The 13,523-nt window shown below is 40.7% G+C and overlaps 2 protein-coding genes across 2 annotated transcripts in view; one reads left to right on the top strand and one right to left on the bottom strand.

Annotated features, from left to right (window-relative positions):
• FRG1 (FSHD region gene 1) overlaps positions 1-13,523 on the top strand; it is a 241,689-nt gene that overhangs the window by 199,778 nt on the left and 28,388 nt on the right. The window lies entirely within an intron of this gene.
• On the bottom strand, positions 8,744-9,258 carry LOC135717359 (large ribosomal subunit protein P1-like). The gene has a single exon (XM_065239381.1). The coding sequence runs from the start codon at positions 9,229-9,231 to the stop codon at positions 8,896-8,898; it is 336 nt and encodes a 111-aa protein (XP_065095453.1). The 5' UTR covers positions 9,232-9,258; the 3' UTR covers positions 8,744-8,895.

Below are 13,523 nucleotides of genomic sequence, written 5' to 3' on the forward strand. Positions count from 1 at the left end.
AATACCCATATTTTAAGATATTTGACCCGTTTTCTGAAAACTGATGGCCGCCAACTTGGATTCCAACATGGCGTCGAATATCGATTTCGGCATCACGATCCGAAAATACCCATTTGAGGACTTATCCTGAGCCCGATGGTCGCCATCTTTTATTCCAAAATGTCGTCGGACATCGATTTTCCGCACCTTCACGTCGTCCCCGTTCCATATTGTAGGATATTTGAGACTTTTCCTGAGCCCGATGGCCGCCATCTTGGACTTCACAATGGCCTCGCTCGTTTAATTTTCGTTTAATAACAATTTATTACTACATATAAATCGGATGCCATCCCTATTGGTAACCGATATGGTGCGGATACTATTCGGATACTATATTTTGATGCCTGTCGAATGAGTCCCGAATTGAAGTGAAAGTAGAAGAAACGAAGGCAGCAGTTTTCGAGTCATTCATTGCGGCAATTGAAACAAGCCTTTGCCTCAAATGACATGAGCTGATGATCTTGGCGAACGAAACAAGCGATAGCTAAGTCATGTTTGACAGGAGGAATGTTATAGCGAATTCGTTTATTATCGGGGTTGGAACCAGTTCCAACCCAGTGCGAAACCGAACTTTTTTTCAGTGCGAACCTCAACCTGAGCTAGGTTTTAAAAACAAACGAGCAAACTGACGTTTGTCAGAAAACAAGCAGACCCAATCTTGATACCCGATCCAGGTTGGAACTGAATAATAAACGAATTCGCTATTAATCGTGACTCTTTAACAAGAAACAGAATGACTTACACGAAAATGATATTGCTCATAATGAAGCGAACTTCAGTGAAAACACAAAGTGTGGCTCTGCGTCACGGAAATTTAGAATTTTGACAGGGGGTTAAAAGTATGAAACTATCTATTTTAAGATGGGTTAACTGAAAATTCAGTTGGGTTTAACGAAAGCATTATCTATTCAGAACGAATGAAAAGTCCCAAAAGAGCGATCCATCCCTGATTACTAAAACGAATGCTCTGCTCCATTCACTGCTTTCTTGTGTTTTTGACGTCGTGGTTTTCACAAAAACGTGGCTTCGCGCGAATGCTGAACTGTCAAGAAACTACACTATCTACCGCTGTGATCGGAATTCCCACACCATCCACTACGACGTGGTGGTGAGAGCAGCGCCGGTGGTGTAGTGGTAAGCGTGATTACTTCTCACCTCAGCAGGCCTGGGTTCAATCCCAGTCGGCGCCGGCGGGATGTTCTGAGGCATAACATCTCTGATCACGCTTTTCTTTGGAAGGAAGTAAAGCCGTTGGTCCCCGGCCCATTAGTTGATGAGTCGATAGGTAGGGTCCAGCTGTGGGAGCTGCCTCCCTGGCGTCGGCAGCATTGGTGCATCATAACAAGGAAAAAAAGACGTGGTGGTGGTGCCTTAATTTCCGTGAAAACCGTGCATCTGATTGCGAGAGTCTTGAACAACTGTGCAAGTTATACTACCACATCAATCATTTTTCCTGTGTTGCATCGACATTTGTCCCAGTAGTCAACTCGACCCCTAAACCAAGCCCGCCGACTCCTTACAACAACTTCTTGAAATGGCTCATTATGCGCTTGAGACTTCGATGAGGATGCCCAAAGATTCTTACCTCTCAATGCTTCATCTGAACAAGAATTTGCTTTAGTCGAGCCCTTACTGTCTGCATCTGTCAGCGATCTGGTTAACGCGAATTTTAAGCTTCTCGACCTCAGTGATTCAGATTCTATTGAGCCATTTTGAAAGTTGATCGCTATCATAGGCCGTTAGTTTTGAAACTTGATATCCGTTCGAGTGACGATCCGTCATCGTATCCAGCAGCACGCAGTGAGTACAATTTCGCACGGTGTGATTTCGATGCTATTAATGCGAGGATCTCAGCATTGGATTGGGTGAAATTGCTTCATTTAGCTTACCTACCGTTGATACCTCCGTGTCCGTATTCTATGACTATATTTATCAAGTAATCCATGATACTTTTCCGGTAAAGGCTCGTAGACCTTCTATGCAGTTCCAACAACCGTGGTTGAATCCGCAATTGCGTAATCTGCGTAACCGTCTGCGTAAGGCTCGTAAACGTTACCTTCACTCCAGGACTGCTGGAAACAAGTATGGTGCGCAGCTTGCAGAAGTCGAGTACAACCATTTGCATGAAGTTCGCTTTTGTGAGAATACCGATAACCTCCAGAGTGGTTTCAAAGAAAACCCATGGTCGTTCTGGTTTTTCGTAAACGCACCTAACAGATCAACTGGTATTTTGGCAGACGTCACCTATTGTAATCGAAGCTCCTCCTCAGTCACTTCTGCATAACCTCTTAGCGGATTTCTTCCGAAGCGTTTTTGAACTCGATCAAACTGCTACGCAGCGCAGCAGTACTTCGACCAGTTACCGAAGTACAACATTCGTCTGCAGTAGCTTAACTAGAGCCATGACGCTATTTTCAAAGCCCTTTGCTCGGTGGATGCATCGAAAGGCCCAACATCGTTAACCACACCCGTTATGTCTATCTTCAATCGTTCACTCCTGGATGGCGTTTTTCTGGATTCATGGAAGCTTGCATCAATTACACCGATCTTCAAGTCAGGTAACATGCACAGCGTGGAAAACTACCGACCTATCTCTATCCTCAATTGTTTTGTCAAAGCTCTCGAAAGTCTTCTGCATGACAAGATGTATCCAGCTGTGCAATCTATAATCTCGGAGTTCCAACTTGATGTCCTATACCAACTTTCTTAATGATAGCATAGAAAAGCGTCAGCAAGTAGACGCCGTTTACACTGACTTCTTTAAGGATTTTGACAAAGTCCCTCATGACCTTGCTATCGCAAAGCTGAGCCGCCTTGGTCTTCCGCCGTGGGTCGTTCGCTGGTTTAAATCATATTTATCCTCCAGGAAGGCCTCCGTTAAGGTTCATGATGCCAGATCCAATGTGTTTTATATACCATCGGGAGTTAGGACCTCTTATTTTTATTTATTAACGACGTGTGTAACCACTTAAGTTCCTGTAAGTTGTTATATGCTGATGATTTGAAAGTCTACCTTTTGATCAAATCGCTCCTAGATTGTTGATTGACATCAAGCGGTTAACATCGTGGTGTCAGATCTGGGCTCCATATTATGCTGTGCACATATCGCGCATCGAAAGAATCCTGAAACGATTTGTCAGATTCGCCTTACGACAGCTTCCATGGACCAATCTCGATAACCTACCACCATACGAACACAGATGTGCGCTTATTGGACTGCAAACACTATCGAGTCACCGAATATTCCTGCAGAGACTATTTGTTTTTGACATGATTAGTAATCAGCAGCTCCGGGACATCCACTTCCACGCTCCAGTCCGTTGTCTCCGCAATACGTTCCTCTTGTGGACTCCTGGACACCATACTGCCTATGGCTATAACAATTCACTCGACAAATGTTGCAGACTGTTCAATGATGTGTGTGATGCTTTTGATTTTAATGTTAGTAAACTAATTTTTATGAATAGAATTAAGTCCCGATAATTCAGTCTGTGTGGCTTCAATGCCAAAGATGGTGATTTTAAATAAATCAATGACAATTATCAGCACTGATTGGCATTCTTTTGCAGAACAGAGACCAACGTTAAATACATAAAATAAAGAAGTAAATTCAGTAATACAGTTAATTTTCCTTCAAGCGATTGTCGGTTTACACACCAAATATAAATTGCTGAAAATTCGCAAAATTTTGCTGTTTTTGAACTTGATGAAAGATTAGCTAACTGTTCAGAAAGATAACGCAGCTGAAACTTCTAGTAATTCTACTCCTTCTATCTAAATGTCAAAATGAAATCATTTTACTTAATCGTTACTAAACCTGTTAGTTTTTTGCTACAAAATCTGCAGCCCAAAAATAAAAACAGAGTTGAACTGATTTTCCAGTAAATTTCAGCTGATACTCTCGCAAGTTTAAGCTGCAATTGACTCAAACAGCAGCAGAATTATTGTACTTATTTCAATACTGATTAAAACACAATGGAAAGTACTATAATATAAGTAATTTATTGGATGGCTCTTCATGCAAGTGTAGTGGATGAGCTGTTATCGAAATCTTTTGGGTTGGGCATTGATATTTTGCCCCAGTCCTTGCACGTATCATTCAACTATCTGCTTACAAAAAACGCTGGAGCATGTCAGCCTTTTTTTTGCCGACTGCATACTGCAAAAGTTGTTATAAATCAACTTACCAAACATGACATGCCAGCTGTCTGTGTTAATTTTTGAACCCCAATTCCCATTTCTGGTTGTCATTGGAATCGCCCATAAAAACAAACTCGCCGATGACCAAGATTAAATTTCTTGTCAGATAGCGTAGACAGGTATTGCTTGGCCTGTCATTTATGTAAGCAGGAAATTCGGAGTACTGATAAGCAGCAAATGCTCCGATGATTTACTGAATTTATTTAATGCTTAAAATTCGAATACTGAATTCCAGCTGAGCATTCCATTTCAGCAACTTCTTTCACCGAAACTCTAAATCAAAATTTGGTGTGTTGAAAGATATTGTGATTTTTTTTTAATATCGCAATTTTTAAATTCCTTAAATTGAAAAATTAATAATTCAACAGCTGCAATTTTTAAATGAAATGAAATGCTTTATTTAATGTTTTATTCATCATTCGTTAAGGCAAACATTTTTTTCAAAACTCTTGACCCAAACAGTTCTACACGTTTGTATCCTAAAATGTATTAAGTAGATTTCCGAAGCTAAAAACATTACGTGTACTGAAGCTATGCCATTGTTGTCTTTGGGACCACATCCTTTGAAAAGGAAAATTTATTACGGTTTACTGGTTGGGTCGGGTAAATAGTATACATATATGGAAAGGACACAGCACCATATACAATGTCTCGACGGGGAAACGATGGCTGTCTGTTCGGGAACAAACAAATACATATTTAATGACCGTTCCCCTATTGACAGACCAGTGACTGGAGATGTTCTGCTTACAAAGCTGACGCTCGAGTTCCAGTGCAGTGGGTTGAGTATGGCTAACACGTGTGTCTGCGCTTTGGCATCATCAAGCATCATCCTCATCGTGTGGTCGTAGAGGAATTGTTATCTTGCCATCAATTCATATTTCATGGCTTACTTCTCAGATCAACAGGTTGATGTGATGAGAAGTTTTGAAGGCTCAAATGCAATGTGGGTGGAACCGGAGCAGCAGTGACAAATTTGACAGATTTCACAATAAATTACGAGCAGTTCTATCTTGGTTGATTCGGTGCTAATATGTTTTCTATCTGACATGAAGCATTTCTCAGATCGCGCTACTCGCCCTAAATTTTTCAATATCTCGGTACGGTAATCCGTGGGCAAATTGATCAATTGCTTTTTCAGCTGTCCTGACTGGTTGCAACGACTGTTGTCATTAGCTTCGAAGAGAAACATTTTAGTAAAGGAGGATTTTAGTAAAATAAATTGCCTACGCTTTTTTTTATTAAAATACAAAAGGATACAGACTAAAACTCCATCCGCAAACAACGGTACCTTTCTGTAAATTATAATTTTCCATGGCCTCTACAAGCAGCTTTTGCCGCTCATCGCAAGTCAAAACTGAGTTTTTCAATTGAAATGGTATGTAGCCGTCCATAGTTTCATAATACTGTATTGGATGGCAAGGTCTGCTACTAATCCTTTTGTTTACCAGTTATGGTTCATCTGTTATGCTAGTTTGGAATCCAATTTGAGCCTATACGTGATTGGATTTAGATTAGATCCTTCGGACAGTTGATGCAACATAATTAACTTACCGCCTGTAGGCCTCACGTCGTCTCCAGAAAGCTCACGTATCTAAATAAGGATGATGTTAATTTCTTGCTATGTGCTGATGGTCTCAGGAGAATTATGCGTTAGTTGACGGTACGGAGCAATGTGGTTCTCCGGTAATCTGCTTTATTTGTTGTGGAAATACCTGCATTCTATGTTTGTTAATGTCCTCATTTCAATGTGTACAATATTTTTTCTCCGTCGATCTTGTTTTCCGTGCTGAGCACCAATGCTACCGACGCCAGGGAGGCAGCTCCCACACCTGGACCCTACGTATCGACCCATCAACTCATGAACCGGGGACCAACGGATTTACTTCCCTTGCGAAGAATGTTATGCGTGATCAGAGATGTTATGCCTCAGAACATCCCGACGGCGTCGACTGGGATTGAACCCAGGCCTGCTGGGGTGAGAGGTAATCACGCTTACCACTACACCACCGGCACCGCTACTGTGTATAATCTTCGGTGAAATAATTTTCGCAGAATTTAAATCTCACTGCAGGGTTAAAACTTTCCGCTACAGACTAGCCCTTGGTTGGAACGACCACATAACAGTTAGCTACTTTACGGTTGTAACTTTGTCCTGTTGCATGAAAAAACTGTAGCGAATAACCATGCAACATAAAATAGCAACAGTAAAGTTTGCTATTTAACGCCAAAAAGTCCGCGAGAAAAGTGCATCTTTTTGCTGCAGAACGACATGCGACATGAAAGCGTAGCAGGCTGTGATAAAAGTTTTCAAGAGTCTGTTGACTTTTTCCGTTGACTTTGCTCTTGGCTCAGGGAATTTCTGCATGTCGAACGAGACGAGCGAAAGTCACGTACTGCCAGTGCCAAAGTAGGCACGACGCGCTTCGGTTGGCAAGGCCGATTTGAGGGGTAGGCTTATTTTTATTTTTTTTATTATACACGCTTGTTGGAGTTTGGTGCGTCCTTCATATAGGGTAGATGGCCTATTGGTATTCCATAGGCCATAATTGGATCACACCATGTTAGGAACGTATAGCCATACACCTACCCTATATTATATGGAAACATTTCTTGAAAATAATCAAGCGAAAAAGGGGTTTTCGACAATACGGTACCACGAGTACATTTTTTCTGAAATCAAGTTTTCATTATGCCTCATAAAGCAGACCTCTACGTGACGCCCCACGTAGGAAGATTCGTAACGCCCCCAAAAGGAAGATTCGGGTGAATCCACGGCACGACTTTACGGCATGGATGATCGTAAAGGAAGATTGCGGGGCGAAGTCGAGGGCACGGAAAAAACACTCACATGATTACCAACCGCATCCGGGAGCTACGAGTCGAACGATGCAAGAAAATCTTGAACTTCCTTAAGCGAGAGCATGTTTACCGTCAAACCTGTATCAAATTCCAGAACCGACCGGTATATTAGTTCTCTTCCGGTAAAAAACGTGGCTGACGAGCACAAGAACGTGTATCTGATCAAGCATCCTGCTAGCGTTTGGATTGGTGGCTTTCGATGGCAAAAAAAAAATGGATCCGGTGTTCATTCCAGAAGGCGACAAGGTCAACAAGGAGGTCTACATCGGGATTTTAAGTAAGTATGTTCTTCCGTGTATCAAAGAACAGTACGGTCCGAAGCCAAATGTTGTATTTCAACAAGATGGGGCGAAGCGCACTCAGAAGTGGTTGCAGGAACATCTCTCGTTCTGGGCGAAGGATATGTGACCGCCATCCAGCCCGATCTTAATCTGCTGGATAACTCAATATGGCGCGTCATGAAGGCCAAGGCCTGTTCTAAACGCCACCCGAGTATAAAAAGCCTCAGACAAACATTGACGCGTACCTGGAGAGAAATGGATCCAGACTACATTATAAGAACCTGCCGTGCATTCCGGAAGCGTGTGGAGGCTGTAATTGCAGCAAATGGAAACTCAATCATACATAGTTTAAGACTCTGAGAAACATCCCCCCTTTGAATAAATAAAAAAACTCGAAAACGAAATTTTTAAGAATTTTTTTAATATTGACATTGCTCAATTGTGCAAACATTATCACGCATACGGTAAGTTAGGTTGGACGGCTTTTCCTCTCCCTTCATATGAAGCACGTTGCTTGTTGATCAGCATTCAAACATTGCCGACGTGGCATCTTGTTCATTAAGGTTTCGTTTTGTAAGCAAAGTTTTCCATTTCTACAATAAAAGTCATAGAAGCGTTGAACAATATGCAAACTCAGGTGGGCATCAGGGTCATTTTCTTTCCAGCAGCTGAAGAGTATGGTCTGCTGTTTTCGTCATTTGGTCCCATGCTTATTCATGCGTATACGTTTGGCAATTTTTTACGAACGAAAATTTGGTAATCGGACCACTTTAAGCTCTGCTGGCTATAAACATATAACAGTCTCATGCAGCAAGGCAAGAAAAGCACTGTGGATTTTTTATGAGATCTAATGGGCCTAACTTAATGTAGGTATATTTTATCATTTTTTTTTTGAACGGCACAGGTAACTTTTCATGCACAAAGTAAAATATGGGTCCGTTCCTCATGGGTCGAATTAAATCTGAGGTCATCACTATTGCTTCCAGAATTTTAAACACGTTTACGATCTTTTGGTATTTTTATTAGGGTAAGACGAGCCTACTTACACTTACTTACTGTTGTTCTTTAACCGAATACAGAATAGGTGTGTACAACTTTATAACGACAGCCGAATACTAATTATCGGCAATTATTGATTTGTGTACGGTGAAATCATTGATATTTTCTGATCGATAGAACGGTAATGGGCGTTTACGACGAAGTAGCGCTCCACCCTAACTTATTTTAACAATATTTTGCAATGTTCGATAAGATTTATCTATGAAACAGATTCGCATTGGACTCCGCGTGTTTCCAGTTTCTTACCAATTAATAACTACCTGCTAAAAGGATCATTTCGGAATACCAAGTACACGTAGATCTCAGGCAACTTCCAAACGAATGTAGTGGAAACTTATTTTTTTATTTGTACACTTGTACATTAAAACTGTACGAATGAATGAAAATGCCACGGGGACCAAACACAGGATAATATGCCTGCTTTCCCTTCTGCATTCCGATGAGAGCGAAGGATCTAACCGAACAGACCGAATCCCATGTCGTCATCGGACTCCTCGGGTTCTTCCTCCTTCTTCTCTTCCTTCTTTTCGACAGCGGCCGGGGCGGCACTACCAGCAGCAGCAGCCGGAGCAGCACCACCGGAACCAACGCCGGATCCGATGTTGGTGATCAGGTCCTTGACGTTGATGCCTTCGAGGGCCTTGGCGAACAGACCGGGCCAGTATGGCTCGATTTCGACGTTGGCGGCCTTCAAGATGGTCGAGATTTTCTCATCGGTAACAGCGACATCGTCGTCGACGAGGATGAGCGCCGAGTACACACAGGCTAGTTCAGCTTTGTTGAGAGCCATTTTAGTGACGAAAAACCGAAAATTAATCGAATTTCATTTCAAAGATGCATCATTTCTCATCGCGGTTCCATTAGTTACTTTTCTCACGTTTTCATAGTGCTCAATGGGATGGAAAGGCACGTAGGGTTGACGTGAATTCATAGAACTTTTACCAGATGGCCGAATGCTTTAAGCAGAGTGCTACTGTACCTAGTATGGCAGGATCTAATGCATCAAGGACCCGGGAATATAGTATCATTAATTTTCTCAAAAGGATTGATGAGAAAAAATTTGTTTCAATTGTGTCGCAGTTATAAAAAATCGTTATTCTAGGGGGCGACCCCGGTGTAGTGGTTAACATCCATACCTCTCACGCCAAAGTCACGAGTTCAAATCTCACCCCCGGACAAGTCACGAATGACCCAAGAGTGTTAAAGTGACTATATATATATATATATATAAAAAAAAAAAAAAAAATCGTTCTTCATTCAAAAACAAAAGTGCTGCTTAAATTTTACGTCATATTCATTCAAAGTTTGAACTAAAAAATGTAAAACCATTGTCCAAAAATAGCATACATATTTTGCTTCATTTTCATTTTGATTTCATCACAGTAATTTTAACACTTTTGAGGTAATTCATGACTTTTCCGGGATGAGATTTGAAATCGCATGAGAGGCATGGATGCTAACCACTACGCCAGGCCCATTTGCACCATCTGCCAGGCACTGTGTTATTTGAATTGACGCTGTCTAGGTTTTCTAGACCAGCATCACAAAGCGGACTGCTAGAATTGAATATCCGCTCTTGTCGATTCTTCACTCATTCTATGGGCCATTAAAACGTGGCCTCTTACGGCCACCTTGAAAAAGGTTTGATGATGTAGATTTCAAAATTTTCCTCCGTGAGGTATAGAGCTGAAATTTTAAAATGCTTCTATTTAATATGTGCGTTTTAAAACGTCTGCCTCATACTTTACCGTGCACAATTTTGAAATCTAGAACATCAAGTCATCTTTCAAAATGGCCACGAGAGACCAAGTTTTAATGGCCTATTGCTTTGCAGAACTATCTTTTTACCAGCATAGCAAGCGCTGAAAACTCACTCAAATTTTTCTTCTTTCGAGTTGCATGTGAGTGCCTACTCGATTGAGTGGAAAAGATAGCATGCATTCGATCGTTGCACTTTTACCCACTGGCCTGTGTCCATTAATTCTGCAGGCAATGACTTCGGTGCATGTACATTGCATTTCTGGTTTGAACTAGTCGGTTGTGTAGAGTATGTGTTGTGCAGTAGATTTCACAGTAGCGTGTGTCGTTGCATTGAGGCTACCTCTGCCGGACATGAGATTTGCTTGTCAAGAAATCAGCTCAGTTTCATTCAAATCCATGCGAGAAAGCGAAAATTTCACTTGCATGCTTATTCTGTTGCACCACACCCAAAACTAAATTTACACGTTTCACCTCACTAGCATTCGTGTTCGATCGTTTGAAATAACAAACTTTGCAGCAATGCACCGATGTACTGTACTATGTTCGATTGGATTGTTTTTTGCTTCGAGATTTCAACATTGTTTGCCCTTTTTCATACGACAGAGTCCATCTGAAAATGCCGGAAGGGGTATGCATATTTGAACGGTTTGAAAAGTTCACCAATGAGACTGCACCTCAGCTGCAGACAGCTCAAGGCAGTTTTTAAATACGTCAACCATTGAATGTTGGTGGTCGAGAACGACGTTTGGTCCAGGCAATCGTAGCAAGCTATAAAACAGCGTTGATTCCTGTGAAAATCACATTTTTCGGTTGCGTGATTTCCATCGCCTGCTACAACATTTATAGCCCCGGAAAGAGACCGTGCGCATACGTAAAACGGTAGGTACCTATCGAGTTTGTTCTATAAGCCCAGAGCTGGTGTGACAAAGTTAAGATAGTTGCAACACACCCTATAAGCAAATATATAAAATTTGATTGATAAAAGCTGGTTGAGCAAATCATTAAATAATAAGTGTCACAACACGACTTTGCAGGGTGAAAAATGGGCTTTCTAGCCGAGGAAAAGTATAGCCTGAACAAAGAGACGCAGGGAGCACATAGCTGAAATGGATATCAATATAAATACTGAATACTCGCGGCTTACCCTAGGTTAGAGAGGTACATTGTCGAAAGATCATAGGAGAAGCTTAGGGGTAGGGTTTCGGTGTCTCATCAAAGCGTTGTCTCCAGTATTGGATATCAATTTAATTTTAGTCATTTTTTTCATGAGAATTAAGACTCGAAGTCTGGGTTGGAATATCATTAACTTTGCAGTTAGAGTGTACAATGTCTTCAATATATGATTGTGTAATACGAGACAATTCGATCGGTTTTTAGCATTAGGTAATTTAGCGTAAGGGGCCATCAAAAATTAGATAGAAAAAGCCTTAACTTTACTGGAATAGAAATTGTTGCATGCAACCATACATTTTACGCAAACTAGCTACAGTATCCCGCCGCTAATCCGGCTCTCGTTATTCCAACGACTAAATAATCCGACATCACGGTCTCTTATAGAGCTTTTTCACATTATTACGTTGGTAGGATTGGTTTGTATGGTTTTGACAGAGGGATTATCGGATCAACTTTGCTAATCCGACCACAAATTTGTTAGATTAGTGGGGCGATGCTGTACTTACAAGAAATGTAATGAGACATTTCATGAAATATTCCAAATATATTTGTGGGCAATATTTTGAATATTTCATTAAACGTCTCATTACTTTACCCGATCTATAATGTAAACTAACAACACCACCAGGTAGGGTAAAGTTTCCTCAACGGTAGTTTGAGTTTGCGTGGGCAAGCTGAGAATTTTGACAAATTGACGTTTGTATCCTTGTTTACAAAAGCAGATACGACTAATAAAAAATGAATCCACAGCCCCAGGCTGAAAGCCTCTTTATTAAAGAAACCTAACCTTACTTAAAATGCATCCTTGAAAAATAGGTTTTCACGAAAAATTTTTCTCGATACCTAAGAATCAAATGCGCTTCAACCAAAGACAATCTCAGAAACTGTTGGGTTTGCTAGGTGACGACTCTTCTGCTAATTTCTTCTGACAAGCTATAGTACCCGGACAGGATCGAATCTTAAATTGGTATAGATTAGCCTGACATAAGAGGAAAACTACCAAAAAATAACACAAAAAAATGCCCACAATGCGATTCCAATATCAAATTATGCAAATGCATTACCACACCATGGAATACCATATTTTGGTATCAGGTCAGAATTAGGTATTGATTAGTAATTTTCTCCTGCTAGGGACGTGAATTAATTGTGCTGTGGCAGGGAAACTTGAACTTGTCAGTTTCCATTCACATGAAATGAAGTGAAAAGGTTAATTTGCATAATTTTCTAGTGAAATGATGAAATCGGAGGAAACATTGCGCATAGAAGATACAAAAAAGATTAAGAAAGTTTTCAGTTTCAAAGCAATGAAATGAATAATGCATTTATTCCGCACAAGCTTGCGTTCGTACGAAAAACGAAAGTTGAAAAGTTTTCCTTGTTGTGTAGGCGGCGGGGACGGCCTCTCAGTGGGCCTTGAAATGGTTATTGATCGATTAAAGATATCTGTATCTGAGTGGAGCTCTTTTTCATCTGAGCATTTGGGCATTTTTTACCACAAAAATAAAATGCACAGTAATATTTTCGCACAGGCGAAAACATTGAAAAATCGACAAATTTGATGAATTTTCGATGAAATTTTTTATATAGTATGTAAATTCATTTAACTGTGTGCCATTTTAATTCGCTGAACTGTTGTTTTCTACATGATTTAGACTGACACCTACATAAAAAAAAAAAAAAATCCACACAGTAGCCTATGGCGGTGACCACCAACCACCGTCACCAACATTGGGCCGAGTGGCATAACAAGATATTTCGCTTATCCTTTTTGATAAACAATGAGATGGTGGGTACCGCGTTTTTTTCGTTACTTGCGATTCTGACTCAATGCTTCTGAACGCTGCCGGCTATTTCTTTTTTCGATCGTAAAGGTCCGTTAGAAAATGAATGGACGTCAAGTAAAGAGCAGTGGAATGTCAAGAATTTCCAGGGCGTGATGCTCGTTAGGCACATTCCGATTATTATTTTTTATTAGATGATCTAGTCTACGGCTAAAAATATCCTTCTTTTTGTATTAAACGTTATCACGTTATTTACCTTAAATCTCCCTGAACGTAAGAGATTCAACCAACACGTATTTAAATTAGTTTTACAGCATTAGAATTAAATAATCAAGTCCAAAATTATTTCTTTTGGAGAAGCATT

The sequence above is a fragment of the Ochlerotatus camptorhynchus genome, unplaced genomic scaffold (genome assembly GCF_037179485.1).
Source record: "Ochlerotatus camptorhynchus isolate MF236.1 unplaced genomic scaffold, CSIRO-AGI_Acam_v1.1 ptg000055l, whole genome shotgun sequence".
Lineage (NCBI taxonomy): Eukaryota > Metazoa > Arthropoda > Insecta > Diptera > Culicidae > Ochlerotatus > Ochlerotatus camptorhynchus.

Bases quoted from the DNA above. Each gene is read 5' to 3' on its own strand.
- LOC135717359 (XM_065239381.1), bottom strand. From the start codon at position 9,231: ATGGCTCTCAACAAAGCTGAACTAGCCTGTGTGTACTCGGCGCTCATC.